We start from the raw sequence: 18,398 nt of genomic DNA on the forward strand, positions 1-18,398 counted from the left end.
AGGACACCTGCTGTATTTGCCAAGTTTTACACACACCAGATCCCCACATATATAAACCCAACTGGTTTGAAACACTACAGCTGCATAGGCTTCTCACGCCTGGGAGCAGCTTACGGAACTGCTTCTCTAAACTCATTGTATATCAAAAATTAATTAAAAAAATAGAATGAAGCCATCAACCCTTCTAAACTCTTGTGTATTTTGCAAATCGGTAGGTAATTTTCATGCGCTACCAAAAGCTTGTAATTCATGAAAATAATTTGAGTGAGTAATAAAGTCCATAGCACTCAGCGGGCCCATATGTCTGGGCAGCAGTGGAGGATGCAGTCCCTTCTGCAGCAGTTACAAATGCCGAACAGGTAAATTTTAACTAGAGAAGGCTTATTAGATAATTATTGAATCATGAAAGTCTGCCATCTACTGTATATTCTTCTGGATCCCAGGGTAAATGTGACTCTGACAAGTCGCGTTTCGTATCAGAAGGGACAGAAGCAGTCCTACACACTGCAGGGCTTCAGGAACCACTGCCTCTGCCCCCAGCTCTGCCCATCACCCAGCGAAGGAGCTGCTCGCTGGTATAGTAAGACAGCGTGAAGTATCTTAAAAAGCAGCAAGGTCAATAGAAATGCACAAAAATCCTAATTGTTGAATGCTATATGCTCGTAGATTTCTTTCTCCTTCAATAAACAAACAGAAGAAGAGGTAGGGGCTGTATTTTCAGGGTTTCCCCAGCCACCTTTCACTCCTAAAAGTGAAAAAGCTGAATTTCTCAGGCAATCACACGATTCTATGAGCAGAGACTGAGGGAGGAGGGGGATCATGGTCTTTAGAATAAAAATTGCAGGAAATCAAAATACCAAGGTGCTCAGTAAATTCATTTATGCTTTCCCCTCCGTTAGTTGTGAGGGTTGCTAAGCAGTCACAAATGTATCTATTAATATTTTGGTGATATGTTTCTCTTAGGGGAAAAAAAAAAAAGCCAACATAAGGGCCAGAATTTACCACCGAATCCTGAGTTCCCTGCTCACTCAGACTTTTTTCCTCTGTCTTTTTTGTACCCAAACCCCAACCTTCTTTCAGACCCCCCATTATCAGCATTTTCAAACCAGTGACATTTGCCCAGTTTCTCCTTTTGCTCCTATAATTTAAACCATTGTACCGGAGAACAGCAATGGATTGCTGCACAGGGATGGCAGCAAACCTTTGGTGTTCCCTAATTCCAAATGTTGCTCCAATAGAAGGAGTGCTACATATCCTCCAGTCACTACTTTTAGTAATTTTTGAATTTCCAGTGGTGTATGACCAGGGAGGGATATTGTTCTTTGGAGGAGGTATGCACTGGAACTGGTACTTTAAAAATGGGCGCAACATTGCTAGGCCACCTGAGCCAATGTTCTCGCCTTGATCCAAGCAATGACTTTATGGTAATTACCTTTGCATAATTACCCAATTACCAGTTCTAGCCTTTTGGGGGTTTTGTTTTAACCTTTTTATTTATCTTTTCTCCCAAAGACACAAAGGCAACCAGAAACTCGTTTCAGAGGTTCCAGTTGGATCTGAACAAGAAACAATGAAATTCCAGAGGAGTTTTTAATGAAATACAGAAAAAGCATAGCAGAGGATTAAACCGTCCACAGCAACCAAGATAGACTTTCCAAACACAAACAATGGTTTCGTATAGCATGCTATCATTTGATTTCTGCTTTCAATATAATGAGTGTTGAATTCTATGGGAAATGCTAACCAGTTTCCTGGGATGGTATCACGGCAGGCTCAGCCCACTGCCTGTCACGAGCAAGGAGTAACGCTGCTGCAAACATCAGCCTCAAAGTTATGGGTATTAGTTTCTTCTAACAGTCACATCTCTGCCAGCAGGACCAGAGTTCTGGCAAAATCAAAAAGAGTTCATGATTACTCTGTGCTTTTCTTTTTTTTTTCACTTGAAAGCTGGTAAAATGAAAAGAATCCCAGCCTTCTGTGCTCGCCACCATCAGCAAAACGCTTGCCTTCTCTGGGGACGTGTAAGGCTGATTTGCGAGATGTGGAAGTGGATGCACAGTCAGATGGACCGCTGGCAAGTTGGGCTGAATTTGCAGATTGTTGAGGGTTTTTTAGTAGGGAAGGAGAGATAGTGAAGATATTTAAACATTGCATTCTTACATTTTGGCAAGTCTCTGAATGCAGACATTTTTATTTCAGTTCTGACCTAAATTTAAAAGAACACAACTGGGGGGAAGGGAGGGTAAGACTTAGAAAATTAAACCTTTCCTTCCAGATTAATTTATAATGATTTTTTTAATCCATCTTTATGTAGCTGTCCAGTTAGAGTTCACCTTCAAGACAAAAAAAATCTGTTACTTGCACTGGAAGTGTTTTGCAAAATTTGCTTTTTTGTGTTTTCCTTGAATAACCACAACATGCATACTGTTCCTTTTTTAATGCCTAGCTGTATTATAGCGTGTTTCATTATCTTCATTAAAAAGTGATTTCTGAACCACTACCTTGTACAGAGTCCTTTTACCAAAAAAAATATTACCATTTGCTTTTGCCTAAATACCAAAGGGTTGGTGAAATCAGTTCTGTATTGTGCGGCCCTCTTTGATAGTGAAATAATTACTGACTTTTGTAGGTTGTTTGGTCTGGTTTTCTAAGGTCTCTAATTCATAAACTACTGGAAAATCATGCTGGTTTCAAAAAGCAAGGACAAACGACCAAATGTAAGGAAAAACTAAATGAGTGAAACTACAGATTTTACATTATAATGGAAAAAAAGTCAAATTGAAAGTAAAGCCTCAGACCATGTATTATGAAGTATAATATTATTCATTATTTATTAGCTGCTGTTTCTGGTGCCGTTGCTGTTGTTTGTAAACAGAGACCACAAACCACAAGCAGAAAATTAGAAAATGAGAACGAGCGATCTTGAATGCTGTAAGTTGAAATACAAACAATTCTGTACAACAGAAAGAAAAAAATCTTGAAAAAAAAAAAAAAAAGCATTGTGAAAGAAGACTGGAGAACGATCATTGGCAACAAACTGGCTGTCCATTGCCAGTGTGCTAACATTAAAAAAAATAATTTTATATATATATATATGTATAAGTGCAACTGCTGTATACACATGTATCAACTGTCTGTGCAACTGATTAGTGGAGAAAGTGGGCAGCAGAATGAGTGATGGTCATTTTGCTTAGGGATGCTGGGACTGACCTGGCCTTTTGGAGGTACAGAAGGTTGTTTTTGTGAACTTTGTTATCCATACAGTGTTAAAAATCTCGAAGCTGCCTCTGCTCTCGTGTCTTTAAGGAAGAGAAAGCCAGATAAAATGGAATCAAAACAGAGTGAATGGGTAACGCAGTGGGGTCCCAGTCCTGGGAGAGGGGAGTTTTGTGGGTCATTAAACCACAAAGTAGCAATGCCTGGTGCGCTGTTGGGCAGCATGTACCGCAGGGAAGTGCTGCGTGCAGGCACAATGACTTGTAAGGGAATGCCAGCAGCACTCGATGCCAGCAGCTCAGGCTGGGAAGGGAATATATGGAACGAATTAGAACTCCAATCCTCCTGAAGAATTTGTATGTTCATCTGAGAATACAGCCAATTTCTATGAATCAGAATTATTTGGCTTAGCCCGTCATAAACAAAGTGGTGGTAAAAACAAACACACACCCACCACCACAAGCTGTTCCTTCTGGTCCATCTCGGTAACTCATCGCAGCGATCCCCAATTCCCTGGGCTGTGCACACACATGTGCACACGCACATACACACACACACACACATATATATTCAGTGGCAACAAAACCACGTCTGCTGGCAGAGCTCTTGTGCGACCAAAGGTCAGGATCAGGGACTTTACCAGAATTTGTGAGCTAAATAACGGAACATACTTATATATTGTACATGTGAGGAGGAACTAAATACTTCAGCATTTACCATTAAAAAAAACAACAAACAAAAAACATAACACCAAGCGGACAGAACGAGTGCTATTGTTTTTCAGTATTTCATCAGCTTAAAAATTCTACATTTGCTAGGATTTCAGCTCAAAGAAGTAAGAACGTGGCACATTATTATGCTGTGATATTAAAATACACATTATTTTAATATAGCCATGCTAGTATGTGATGTTTTTTCTGCTTTCTATGTGTCTTGCAAAGGCCAGAAGTAATTTAAGCATGTTTTTCTCCTCAAATCAACCTTACAGCTCCCTGTGATGGGAGGCTTCTGTGTGCTGCAGGCAAGACATACGGTAGCGCGTACCAACACAGCGGTTCAAGCCCATGAAGCCCACCCAGCTGCTTCACGTTCAGGGTCTCGCTGCTTCACGGCCAGGCAGCAGATGCCAGATGTGCCCTGTGCCCTTGGCCGCGGGCAGGTGCCGCTCAGGGCACTGCGGTGGCACAGAGCAGCCGCACGGACGGAGCCTTTGCCCTTCTGTTTGTTGCGCGCAGAGACGATGTGAATGGTGGTGGGTTTTTTTTGCTGTTGGAATTTGGGGTTTTCTTCTTTTTTGCTGTTGGAATTATTGGTTTTTTTCTTTTTTTTTAATGTTGAAATTGGGGGTTTTTTCTTCTTTTTGCTGTTGGAATTGGGTTTTCTTTTTTAATGTTGGAATTGGGTTTTTTCTCCTTTTCTGCTGTTTTTTGTTTGTTTGTTGGGGTTTTTTAGCAAAGCAGCACTGCCATTGCTAAAACACCTCGCCGGTCAGGCAATAAGCCTTTGTAGAAGGTCAGGCAACAGCTTTATAATTTTTTATTATTATTATTATTAATTTTTTTGCCCTTTGCGTCTGCCTGTGAATGGGAAAAAGGTGCTGCCTGCCCGCACGGGCACCTCTGCCTTCGGCTCCAGGGCCTGCCGCGGCGGTGCCGCTCCGGGGCCCGCGGCAGCACCGGGCGGGGGAGACGGGGGTGCTCCTCGGCCCCGTGTTTCCCGCCCCCGGCCCCGTGTGCCCCCCCCGGCCCGGTGCCTCCCTGCCCGCCCGCCCTGGCTCGTGTCTCCGCGGCCGTGGTCCCCGGCGTGTCCGGGCGAGCCCCCGGGCAGGTGTGAGGGGCCCGGCCGCCAGCTGCTCGCGGGGGACACACGGCCCCGCCGGGCCCCGAACGGGCCGCACCGGCGCGTCCCCGCCGCCCGGTCGCCGCGTCCCCTCAGGCAGGCGGGAGCCGCCGGGCAGCGCCGCCAGCCCCCTCCCCGCCCCTGCGCCCCCCGCCGAGGGACGCGCTGCACCTGCGCGCTCCCGCCGCCCGCAGCAGCCCCGCGGGGCCCCGGCCGGGGGGAGCGCGGGGGTAGGTCGCGGGGCTGGCGGGCCGGCCTCTCCCGCCGCCGCAGCGGGGACCCGGAGCGCTCCGGGGCTGGGGGGGGGGCGCCGAGGGCGGGCCGCGGCGGGGGGCGGAGGAGCGGGGCCGGGGGTCGCCGGGCCGTGGGGTCGCTGGCGGCGGGGCGGCCCCGCATCCCAGCGGGGCCCTGTGCGGCCCCGGCCCTGCCGGTGCCGAACGCGGCCGCGGGCTGGCAGCCGCCGTGCGGTGCCGCGCTGCAGCAGGTTGGGATGTCGGTCTCTATCCTTTCCTGTCACATGGCTGGTAATAGGATCCCTCATCTGCCACTCGGCACCTCGCCGGGGCGCACTCACAGGACACATGCGGTAGGGCCTCCGCTTCCCGCACTTCGCGCTCCTCCCGGCCGGCCGCGACCACCCCAGCCGCGGAGCGCGGGGGCTGCCGCCCATGGGGCCCCCCGCCCTGGCCGCCGCGCTGGCCCTCTCGGGGCTGGCGCTGAGCTGCTGCCGGGAGCCCGCGCTCCCCGGTGAGTGCCGCGCCGCGGGGCGCCGGGCGGGGGGCGCGTTCGGGGCCGCTCCGGGCTGGCCTTGCTGAGCCCCGCGGGCCGGCGGACCCCGCCGCGGAGGGGCCGGGTCACGGCCGCGGCCCTTCCTGCCCGCCAGGTCGCTGCGGGGCTGCGGGGGCGGGGGGGCGAGGGCCGGCTGCGGCGTGCGGGTCCCGGGGGTCCCCCCGTGCGGCAGGCAGCCCGGGCGACAGCGGGAGGCGAGGGCAGGCGAGCGGCACGTTGCGCTGCGGGAGCCGGACCCGCGGCGCGTGCGGAGGTGCGCGGGGCAGCGGCGCGTGGCTGCGGAGCGGAGCGGAGCGTTGGTGGCGGCGTCTGCACGAGCGTCTGCGGGGGGGCGGGGGCGCTGGCCCGGGGCTGGGGGGCTGCTGGCCCGGGGCTGGGGGGCTGCTGGCCCCGGGGCTGGGGGGCTGCTGGCCCGGGGCTGGGGGGCTGCTGGCCCGGGGCTGGGGGGCTGCTGGCCCCGGGGCTGGGGGGCTGCTGGCCCGGGGCTGGGGGGAGCCGGGCCCGGGGCTGGAGGGAGCTGGCCCGGGGCTGGGGGGAGCCGGCCCCGGGGCTGGGGGGAGCCGGCCCCGGGGCTGGGGGGAGCCGGCCCCGGGGCTGGGGGGAGCCGGCCCCGGGGCTGGAGGGAGCTGGCCCCGGGGCTTGGGGGTGCTGGACTGGGGCTGAGGGGTGCTGGCCCGGGGCTGAGGGGTGCTGGCCCAGGTCTGGGGGGCTGCTGGTCCCAGGGCTGGGGGGCACTGGCCCCAGGGCTTGGGGGTGGCCAGCTCGCCTGCTGCAGCACGCTGCCTCAGCTCCCTCTCAGGCACAGGCTCTGCCTTCAGGTTCTTGCTCAGGCGATGAGCGGTGGAAGCCAGAAGCTTTGCTACCTGTTCGTGCTGGGGTTTCACTTACAACTTCTCTGCAGCCTTTTGTGCTCAACTCAGTTCTGTTACTAATGATTTCAAGTCTCACGCTTCTCCTGTGGTCAGTGTTGGCCCTGCCTCATGAGCTCTGAAGCGGCTGTTCTAGATGATCACGGTGTCACAGCTGTCAGATACATGGTCCCTCTGGATATGTTTTGCGTATTCTAATTGTTGTTATTCATTATAATGTAGAATTTGGTCTACCTCCTTTCACCATGAACAGATACTTGCTCATCAAGGTTTTGTAGATGCACTTAATTATATTTGTAAAATACTTACATAGACTTTTTTGCGGGGGCTGGGGGAAGCCTTTTACCAGAAGAGAGAACTCCGCAGGCTAACTACAACTTCTCAGAAGTTGCCTGCAGAGAGTAAAACGTGATAGTATTTTCAGATAAGCATGCAGAGAGCTGCCGAGAGAGGGACTTACCTAGACCATGTCTAACAGTCCATTGCACGTACCATCAGGAGGTGTTCGGTGCACACAGTACGTACCTCTGCCTTTAAGTTGGAAGAACATAGTCTTGTTAGGTTTCTGACCAGAACTGTAGCAGAACACTCCATGTGTGCCCATGTCCCGCACAGCAGGCTGCATGACAGCAAGTGGAAGATATATCCCAGTGTGAATGTTTGGTTCGTAGGCTACTGAGAGGATTCTACCTGTTTACGCACCTGTGCTTCCATCCTCTAGCCACTTTCTGGCTGCATGCACTGGCAGCCACTAAAGGGGACAGAGATGGCTAAGCACAAGCAGCTGAGGCAGGGGAAGGAGAGAAGAATATATATAATGCCTCTGAGTGAAGGGGTAGCAAAGGAGAATGGATCTAGAAAGCACTGCCACCTGTGTGTCTTCTGATAAAAGAACCTGGCAACAGTGCACATTGACGCTTCAGCGAGGACCTGTAATTTGTGTGGCATGTACATCTGCAGAGTTGCTAATCTGCACAAACCTTGCATTTTGATCCTTGATCCCACACGACCGAAACAGGATCAGCTGGGTCAGGTTGCTGGTTTTAATGCCTATTCCCTTGTTATCAAGTGCATGTCTTAATAAGCTTATTATTGTAAAGTGCAGTCAAAATACAGACTACATCACACCATCGTTTGCCAAGATAGGAGAGAAGCTTTAACTTCTGGAATTGCCTTATGAAAAATGACTCTAATTGTCAGAAATGAGAGCAAGTTAACAATCCTTTTTGCACATAGTACTGTGCTGCTTTTCCCAGAATGTTTCTGCTTTATTGTGTGATGCCCAACAGTTTTTAGTAATCCAAACTCTGACATTTGCAGCATTCAAACTTCAGTCATACCACATTTCTCAAGTGAATCAGAAATAAGAGATGGGTGAATAGATTGCCTAACATTAAAGAACTGTCTGAGTTTGGTGAGTTTTGTATTACAAGGCCAAAGAGATGGAAATGCCTTCAGCAAATCTTACTTTCGGTGATCAAATGTTAGTTTATATACTCAGTGCAGTAAGTTCTCACTTCTAATTTCTGTATTTATAGCGTTCGTTTGATTTCCCCATCAGAAATTTATATGATTATCAACCCCTTTTTCCTTTCTCTGTTTTCTTTCCATTTGGCAATACCGGCTCAACTGTGTCTTTGGTTTTCTTCACAGCTGCATCTTCCCTTTGAGCTGCTGTTTCAGCCTTCTCTCACAAACCTTGTATCTCTTGTCATCTTTTTCTGCCTATGTCTTGCTGATGCGGAGAAGCAGTTCTACTTGATATGCCTTAAGCAATTGTCACAGAAATACTCAAAAAAGCATTTCTAACCAGACAGAAAATGAAATAGTTAGACACTTCAGCATATCATGCTTGTACATGCATGAAGCGTAACTCAAAATCCAGAGTTATGTGAATGGATTTAGGCAGGATGGAGCCAAAGAAGTGGGAGGGAGGCAGGGATTACATGCTGCCAGCTGCAAAATTTGCATTCTTTGTCATATCACACCATAATGGTTGTGCAATTGACCACTCCCTCCATCCACACAGTGGCTATGGCCCATCCTGATAAAATTTCCAAAGGGATTCAGTCTGCCACGCTTGACAATGGAACAGCAGTTTTAAAACTTCACAAAGAGAGAAAACAAATGGGTGTATTAAGGAGCAGAAATTCTTATGGGGCCACATCATGCATTCTTATTTCCAGTGATAAAGGATCACAGGACAAGCAAGTGTGTTTGTGTCTTGAGGCTGAGGACCAGCCAGCAGCTGCAAAGCTGTGGCTAATATAGCATGTTTGTATTGTATGAATAAAAAGAAAAAAGATACAAAATTCATAGTTTTAAGCATCAGAAGTAATGGTGACTGCCTCTCATGCTCATGTCCTAATTTGCCTGCTTCCGACATGTTCCAGAAAGACTCTGGCCAGTCAGATAGCATTTAACTTTTTTAAACAAAAGAAAGAAAAGTGGTGAGAAAATTATTAGATTGAAGGTTAGTATTCAAAGTTTCAAAAGATTAGCAAGTTCACAACAACTCACACACTGCCAGGGAGCACAAGTATGGAATTCCACATGTCTGTACATTTCCAGGAATGTGCATTCTTACAGACAGATGCCTAGGTCAAGGGTTGGTTAAATGTCAGGTGAGTATTCAGTGGCTGCTCTCTGGTTTGGACCAATGCTGGATAAGACTCTAGTTCTGATCAGCAAACATGATTGCATTTGAGGACTTTGAAAAAATTGTATGTGTGTGTCTGTGTGTGTGTGTGCGTGCCTGTGTGGGTATGTAGAACAAGAGATGATTTTTAAAACTACGTGCTGAGTGCCTTTGCGCTGCAAAGGAGAAACCACCAGCCAACCAAGTGCCCTCATAGCATCACATCAGAACTCAACTGGCTGATCTACCACATGGGGAGTTATTTTCTAGCAATTTTGAAAACTGCAATTTTAAACGAAGGTCACGGTTTCCTGAGGTTTTTGCTGTCGTTCGTGTCAGCTCTTGTGTTGTTACAGTACAGGCACCCAAGCCTGATGATTTTGACAAGGTCTTTTGTTACGTGAGTGTTAATCGGGATGGTGTCGTGATGTGAAGGTGCTGCAGCAGTTTCCCTGCCGGAGGCCCGGGGCAGCCTTGGCCTTCCCCAGGACCTTTCTTTTGCGTCATATCGCGATACGGCGTGAGGTTCTGTTGGCCTGGCCAATCATGTAGTGGTATGCAAATGAACGTTCGGTTCAATCGATAAAACTGCATCTTCAAAGAAAACCATTGCACTGCTAAAAATATTTTTAATAATGACCACAGAAGCCATATTTGTCTCTTTGATCTCCTGAAGCTTCTTCTGGTTTTAATCAGTGTTCCCACATGAAGAACTGTGGCAACCTATGATAATAGAATCCCTATTCCATCCGTAGGGGAACAGAAATGTTCTCGTCTGAAGAAGGTAATGTGGTGTTCTGCCCCTTCCACCCGTGGGCCCCTGCCTCCCTTACTGCTGGGGTATCTTGGCATCAGTTAAGTGGTTTCTGTCCTTTCCTCTGTGCATTACTCTTTCATTGAAGTGTTTCTGCTGTCTAATTATACCCTTTCAATCAAATTAGAGACTGCAGCATCTGGTTAGTGCCTGTAACTGTTGCCATCTGCACCTAGATACAGTGCTTTCATTTAAGGAGGAGTGCTTAAATTGCAATCTCAAGCAGGAACCAGAACAGTTTAGGTAGAACGGAGATGACTTGAAAACCCTTCTTCGAACACTGTGCAAGCACACGCATCAAGCAGCTGGTGCCTAGTCGTTACCAGACCCAGCACCTTTGGTTCCATGTCCTTAGGTTCTCCTGAAGTGTTTTTCGGACTCTTCTGCAAGGCTGTAAGAAAAACAAGTGAGAACCGAGCAGTTACAGCATGTGAAGTCAAGGAACCTTTATTTCTTGCTCCAGCCCTACAGAACGTTTAATGTTCTGGCTGTCCACACTGCTGTACTGAAACTCAAGATTTAAATAGCAGCCACTTTCATTTACCTCTCACTAATCTGCAGATTTTTCAAAGAAGACCTTGCTGCTTGCCGGGCAGTAGCCGGTAGGATAGTTTCTGGTTGATAATTGTCGCCAACCTTTAATCTCTCTGGCCACTAGTCAGCACTCCGAGTAGCTTCCAGAAATTAAAGCAAAGAAATACAGCAAGTAAATTCGTTTTTTTCAGTGAAATAGTAACAGCTTTGTCATTCTGAACTATCAGTCTCGAAAGCTACCTACATGCCCCAAACTTAGAAGAGTACTCTAAGAAGGCATTTACACCATCCCGAAACCTCCACCTCTTCAGCTTGCACTTTGTAACGTCACTAAATGCATGTCTTTGGGAAATACGGGTGTTGGAGGATGCTTAGTGTTTGTAAGATTTCCCACTTGTCAGCTAGAAGAGTGTTTGAGCAGGTAGCTGTTTGCTTTGCTTTTCATCCTCGTTTGTACAGAAGAGGCTGCAGGTGAAATTCAGACGTTTGTATTGTTTCTGTCTGTGGCGATGTGGCACGGGATGAGAGTTTCTCATGTTACTGGGCCTCCTGCCATTGAGGACTTCAGAGATTAAACCCAGTATTTGGAAGTGACAATCACTGAAAGCCAGCGCAGACTCTGAAATGTTAGTGTTTTACCGTCAGCGCTTCATTCAGTGAAAAAGTCAGGCTGTTATGTGCTGCACTACCTTAATTTTTCGAATGATCCTGAAGTGGCGGCCATGTGGAGCGCAGGCAGCCATGCCGTCCCAGTGTAACAAAGGCAGAAATGATCATTGTAAGGTCCCTACATCGAAGAAGAAACCAAGACAGATGGAAAAAATTTCTACTACAGCTGCTGTTTGATCTTCCAAATGTTGATCTGGCTCTAATAAAACTAATTGTGAACCTGTATCACACACTGTACTCACTCGTAGTGGACAGCCAACCCCAGGCTCACTCTGCTGTTTCTTCCTAGCAGTTCCCACTCAGTATGTGCTTATCTAGTCTCAGTATTCATTCTTTTTAAAAAGGAGTTATTTTTCTGTCAACCATGGCACCTGATGTGTTGAAAACAAACCAGCCCTGCCAACGCACTGCTGTCTGTTTGCTCGCTGAGGCTCGTAAGCATTATCCTGAACAGGACCTGCTGGAACCTTCCAGCTTTTCATGGCTAGAACCACTGCAGTGGTTCCCTCTCTGATCAATTCTGTTCGCATGCATCCCCACCAAACAGTAGAAGCAGTGGGGTCGTCAGGCAGTTAATAGGGTGAGATCATTGCAGACATTGATTTTCATCATGGGTGTGACACAGGCCTCTGCTTCGCACTGTGACTGAAACCCAGCTAAGAAATCTGAGGTTGGAGACTTCAAGATCTGAATGGTCACCGCTTCCTCTGTGCCCCATTGAAAGCCCTAGTGGTTTAATTAAGGTTTATGGTTTATGGTTGACAGAATGGTTTAAACTGAGCCTTGGGTGCATGAACAGAAGCCACCTGACAGCTCTGTCAGGGACAGTGGGGTTCCGGTGCCTTCTAGAAAGCTGCCAGCTTCAGCCTCCGCAAAGTGCCCGTTCTTCCCTTGCCATCTGTGCCACCGGGAGGGGACTTGGATACAGTGCGAGTTCTGACATAGTTACCACCATCTTTCCAAAACTTCAAGGAATAAGGCTTGCTGAAATGCATAGAACTGGTGTCGGTGTCACTTGAGTCTGCTCTGATGTTAGATTTCAGGCAAAGGGCTGAATAGCCTGAAGTAACACAGAAGCATCAACCGACACAAAGCAGCTGGATCCAGTGGGTCCAGAAGTAAAGGAGAGGAGGTTGCTGATGGTTGGTTTATTTTTTACTCCCTCCCTTCTACGTGATTGTAGTCCTCCAAAGAGAAATCAGATAATTTGAGTAAGCCCAAGAGTTTTCCTGTAGTGTTCAGTCCACTCTTTTCTGACTGTTGCAGTGGCCTCTTATGAATTAGTTTTCTGCAGACAAATCTGCCTGACTTTTTTTTTTAAGCTCATATTTTCATAGAATTATTGTGCTAGTGGTGTAAGACAAAAAGAAGGATGGAGGTTCTACCCTCCTCCCGAATCTCTTGGGACTTTTGTCTTTAAAGTGCAGCCCGTGGATTTGAAATGGAGAGGACAGTGGGCTGTCTGTGATGAAACATTCACTTTGCACCTTCAGCACATTGGGAATATTAATTTCACAATGAGATTGCTAAAGTAGTGTTTTGGCAAAGTGTTGTGCAGCAAAATATGGCAAAATCACTGTGTGTGATACATAGAAGAATTCATCTGTTTACTGCAAAGATAATGGATATGCTGAGAGCTCTCTATCCACATTACTCAGAATTCTAGAGAAAACTGTACAAAATGCATCTCGGCAGCTCTCAGAGCAGATTGTTCAAGGCAAAAGAACGTAGGACTGACGGCCTGATTTTTGAATGCCCATATTTACTTGGAAAGATTGTGCTCCAGTGCTATGGCAAAATTATTATTAATCATTAACATAATGAAAATTTTCTGGCAGATTCCCTGTAACCCAAAAAGGGGTGCATTTCATTTGGTAACAGCTGCTAAATTCCATAACTTGAAAGTTTTCATTTCAGTTTTTCTGGGATAGTCAATGATTTTATGTGGTATTTCACTGCCTCCCCCTTCCACATCTAGGTGCCCACAAAGCCAGGGGAGCTTCACTGCAACTCGGCTGGAGCTCGGTTTTTCCCAAACCTCTTGGTCGTGCAAAAGAACATAAGAGGCACTGTTGCAGCTACCTGTTGTGTGGGGAACAAAAAACGACAGATAAGAGGAACCAAGAGAGCTCTTCCTTTTGTGCCATGCCCTGGGAAGTACCAGTGCAGTGGTTTGAAGAAAGTCTATTAAGAAAAACAAGCTGACATGAAAATGAAAGGCAGTTGCTACTGCAAGTTAAAGCATGGGCCAGTCTTAGCAGATCCTCAAGTGGGCTGATGTTAACTTCAGTTTAGTCTGTGTGCCAGGTTGCGTTCAGGTATTGTAGCATTCCTTGCATTTCTGAGTAGATGTTCATACATACTGCTTCTCATTTAGAAGTGAGAAGCAGAAAAGCAATAGCACTAAGCTGAAGTAGACATCTTTTCTGGATAAGTTTATCACTTCTCACAACTGCTTCTTTATACTGTATGTTATTTTGTTTATCCAATTTAATCACGTTTTCCTCTTTTTCTGCCAAATTCATCACCTTACATCTTTTAGCTATGACATAGAAAAACTTTTACATTAACTGCAAAGCAAGAGAGGTATTGAAGAAAGTTGCAACACTGTGGAGACTTTAAAGTGGGTTTTTTTCATATGTTTATGCAAATATCTGTGGTGGCCTGAATACTGGAAATGCAGATTTGCATTTTCAAGTAAATGTTTGTAACTCACCTCCATGGCTAAGGCACAGGTAAATTGCAGTAAGGAGGAGTATTGGCTTGTTTTTGTTACATTAGATAGCTTTCCGTCCGTGGATGATAGCAGTGTGCATTAATGGCTGTGCAGACACCTCTTCTGTGTGCCTTCAGCAACAAAATTCCATTTAAAAGGAATCCTAACTTGCCTAGGCATGAAAATGCGCAGCGAAGGCAAAAAAACATCGGCTTTCATCTGCTGTGTAATAAAACTGTGAAATAATCATTATAATTGCATCATTTTGATATTTGTGGGCCCAGACTAAACTAATTTCAAAGGCATGGTTTTAATAATACATTTTCCCTTCTCCCACAGTATTTCTAAATACAAAAAAGGTGTAGTGTCAGTGTCAGGATTAAGCTTCCAACTGCAGCCACGCAGTCTCTCTAACCTTGTTTTGTTTGTACGGCATGTCTCGTGAGGGACACCTGAGATGAGCATACCCCCCTTCAGAGCGCTCTCCCTCAGGGCAGTGGGACATCTCTGCAGCTGCCGCGGGTTTCTGCAGAGCAGGCGGTCACATGAAACAGAGCGTTGCACAGCCTGCAGTGAGTGGGAAGCATTCATGACTTCTCTCAGTAATGCTGCTTGGTACAAAGAGATGTTTACAGCAGCGTAACGCAGGAGTTTTAATTCTGTCGTGGACTCTTGTATTGTAATACTGTTTTGAAATAAATGCATGGGTGGTAAATGTTAGCAAGTATTAATTATAAACAAGATGGACTTATTTATGGTACATGAATTGTAGTGGCTGTTTCTGAAAGATGGTCACAGAGTGGCTGAGGTTGGAAGTGACCTCGGGAGGTCATCTGGTTCAGCCCCTCTGCTCGAGCATGGTCACCTAAAGCAGGTTGCCCAGGACCATGCCTGGAAGGCTTTTGAATATCTCCAAGGACAGAGATTCTCAACCGCTCTGGGCAGACTGTTCCTGTGCTCTGTCACCCTCACAGTGCATAATTTAATCAAAAATGTTTTGCATTTTTAATAAAGGTAAAATCGTTCATGTATATGAATATTTATTTGATCGGAAGATGTCATTTATTTAATAAGACACAGCAAAGCCAGGCAGCATGAGATCTGTAGTTAGCTGAGAAGGGGATACTGTATTTAATGACTAGAGAAATCACTCTCTGCTTTGATTTCTAACTTGCTGAGTATTAGGAAGCTAGGAAAATGAATATAAACGAGAGAATATATGAGTAAGCCAGAGAATACCGACTTGTAAGTTTTAATCTGAAAGTATAAATACTTTAGTAGCAAATCACAGCATCATGATTATACTTTACCGAAGAAGGTCCCTTTCTAAGGCAGTTCAGACCAGAGGAAAAAACTGCCTAAAAACTTTTCTAAATCAGGTTGTAAATGTTTGCAAGGTCCACAAATTCTGTCATTTTTATAAAGTACAGATATTCACAACTTTAGTTAAACTGGCATGAGATTCTAGTAGTGTGCTGATAAGTGGCAGACTGATAACATAATCTAATTTCATTTTTGGGAAATTAACAAGTTACAGATTCATCTTAATGAGTGAAACAATAAAAAAATCAGTGAGCTTATTCAGAAAATGCATGTTAATTGTATTAACCACTCTTTAGACCTAACTGTCTTATACATTGCTCAGTAAAGTACTGAATTCATAATCTCTTCAATAGAGACTTGACTCTGAGAGAAAACAAATCCCAGACAGTTAACTTCTGTTGCCTAAACAATACAGGAAAGATGTTAGTGAAAGGAAATGTGGTCTCTTGGGGATGGGCTGGAGGGTGAGGGAAGAGCAACCGAACACTAAACCTACATACATTCTTTCTCTTTTTCCATTTCCATTTCTTCCCAGAATGTTACACAGCAAATGGGGCTGACTATCGAGGCACTCAGAACCAGACCTCCCAATATGCAGGGAAACCTTGTCTTTTTTGGAATGAGACCTTTGAGCATCCTTATAATACTCTGAAATATCCCAATGGGGAGGGAGGGCTTGGAGAGCATAACTACTGCAGGTAAGATATCTCATTGCTACGAACATTGCCTGTATAGCCAGTGTTACTTTATAAACAGTTGACACAAAATTAGGAAACTTCCTGACATACAGCAAAGAATGTCAGAGGCCTGGATATCGAACAGGTTTTGTTTTATTCTGTAATCAGTACCCTGATAGGGTCTGCAAGCACCGTTGGGAGAATAGCTTTTGCAACCCAGCTCTCACTCAAAAGTTCTTATCATATATCCAATCCTTAATTTGGTGTGACAGAGAAAGATTAGAGATTACTTAAATGAAAAGGTTGAGATAATAATTAATAATAATAAAAATCCAAGTCAGAAGTACAGAAGCATAGTGAATGTCTGTAGGAGCCTCTGAAATGTTATGGGCTTTATCCTCACCCACAAGTCTGGTTCTTTTATACGCCATGGTTCCAAGTTTTGTGCCAATGAAAGTTACAGTCACTAAAAACTGAGTGAGCACGAGTTCAGTGACTTAGAGATGTTACCTGAATGCAGAAGCTCGACTGTCAGTGGTTATACCATGGCAGATCCACTTTCGCTTCCCTGCCTTCCAGAGTAGCCCCCCATAACTACGGATAGAACTCAGCATGAAGTTTCAGTAAGAACTTCAGAGTTTAGGAGCCAAATAAGAAGCTAAGTTCAGACATGTTTAGGCTCTGCAGGCTCTTTTCAGCCACCAACGTTTAAGCTCCTGATGCTGTGCATTGGGAAGTTACGTGCCCTTCTGCCTTGGCAGGGCTGACCAGCAAGGTTTGCATGCCCGTCTGTACTTGCTATGGTAACAAGTAGGGAATAACCCGATAGATACATTCCTTAAACAGCGATAATCATCAGCACGTCTAGGATATGTAAAGTTGAGTGGTGTCTCTTCCTCACTGGGTAATGGGGATAGAGATGTTTGAACCAACAAATTAAGAATTGAATTCCCTGGGGCATAGCAAGAAAAGCTCTAATGTCTCCTTTGTGAGAAGGTTCAAACCACACCTCAGCTCTCCTGGGAGATGCTTTTACTTAGCAGGTTACAGGCTTTCTAGGGTAGAGCCTATACACTTGCCACCTTCATGTTGAAATCACTTCACTGTAAGCAGTATAAATCAGGGTAAATGAGGCAAAATTAACACACAGGGGTTCAGCACAATTGTGTCGTGAACATAGGGTCCTGGTTCTTGATCCCAGAACTTTTCCATATTTAATCAGAAATAGACATTCAAGAAAATAGGCCAGAGCCAGCCAGTTAATGGAGAATAAGTAAGAAAGCACAGAATAGAGGTCTTGTGGCATGCAGCAGATGGATGAGAACATTGATGAAAGGAATCAGTGGCATTTCCAGAGTATCTGGTGGCTCAGGAGGATATTTTTTGGTGAAGAACATTGGTGAAGGACAGAGAAGAATAAGACTTATTTGGGATCTTTTCCAGTGGCTGCAGCACTGCTTCAAATTAACACTGTTCAGTGTGTTGCAGCAGTGGACTCTTTAGCCATAGAAGGAGCAAGAGTTATTGCCAAGTTCTGAATTGACTGTCTTTTGAATCAGTTCAGCGTCTTACAGGGGCAAAGAAAAGGGCACCTACAAGAGAAACTCCATAGAAGTTGGGCATTCTCTTTAGAAAATGACCTGGAAACCAAAGAAGCCCACCAAGCTGTCTAGTATCAGATCAGCATGTGAGCACTGGAAGGACTGTCTTCCCATCGAAAACATTTCACACCAATTTCACAGCCTCCGTCAGCCCAACAACACCAAATGCATAACAATTTTTGTGACACGTGGAGAGCTGTATCTCTCAGTACGCATACTAATACAGAGCTATAAAAAGGCCAGTGGCCACAGAATTATCTCTGATGCAAGCAGCAGAATCAAGAATGTAATTTTGCTTGTTGCTGCAGGGCAGTATCCTAGATAGAGTGTATCTACAGGGTCTTTTGTCAGTCAAGTCTGGCTAATGCTTAGGTTAGTAGAAAGCAAGACATGTGCAAGCTATGCAAAAGTGTGCATAAAAAATCTGAATGTTTGTCCATGTATTCAAGTAATCCTTGCTAGAGTCTCACTTTGCTTAGCAAATGAGAATTTGGTGTTACAAGGAGCAAAAGCTTACAATCTGGTATGTAAGCCTGAGAAATAACTCAGTTACCAAATACAGTCTTTTAACCTCAGTCTGCTAGGTGCTAGATCATCCTCTTTGAGATGGAGTTTGACTGGAAGGGTAGCTGTTCCCTTCCTTGTGCTGTATCGTTTGGCCCAGGAATATTCTCACAGGTGCATGGAATGATGGGGCTAACTAACGGATGCTT

General features: G+C 46.0%; 2 protein-coding genes across 3 annotated transcripts in view; both read left to right on the forward strand.

Moving 5' to 3' along the window:
• The window catches only part of SUSD2 (sushi domain containing 2), a 28,042-nt gene extending 26,416 nt beyond the window's left edge, over window positions 1–1,626 (forward strand). Inside the window, 2 exon segments of the mRNA XM_027805942.2 lie at window positions 1,513–1,562; window positions 1,565–1,626. Coding sequence (XP_027661743.2) covers window positions 1,513–1,562; window positions 1,565–1,626 — 112 coding nt within the window.
• Window positions 1,627–5,386: 3,760 nt separating this feature from the next.
• The window catches only part of KREMEN1 (kringle containing transmembrane protein 1), a 31,440-nt gene continuing 18,428 nt past the window's right edge, over window positions 5,387–18,398 (forward strand). The window contains exons 1-2 of one of the 2 annotated variants that reach the window (XM_055700616.1): window positions 5,387–5,802; window positions 15,943–16,105. In XM_055700616.1, coding sequence (XP_055556591.1) covers window positions 5,724–5,802; window positions 15,943–16,105 — 242 coding nt within the window. In that variant the 5' untranslated portion in view covers window positions 5,387–5,723. Of the gene's footprint in view, window positions 5,803–6,672; window positions 14,657–15,942; window positions 16,106–18,398 lie in introns of those variants that run through there. The other variant, XM_027806009.2, reaches the window with a different exon arrangement.

Source organism: Falco cherrug, chromosome 1, assembly GCF_023634085.1.
Source record: "Falco cherrug isolate bFalChe1 chromosome 1, bFalChe1.pri, whole genome shotgun sequence".
NCBI lineage: Eukaryota > Metazoa > Chordata > Aves > Falconiformes > Falconidae > Falco > Falco cherrug.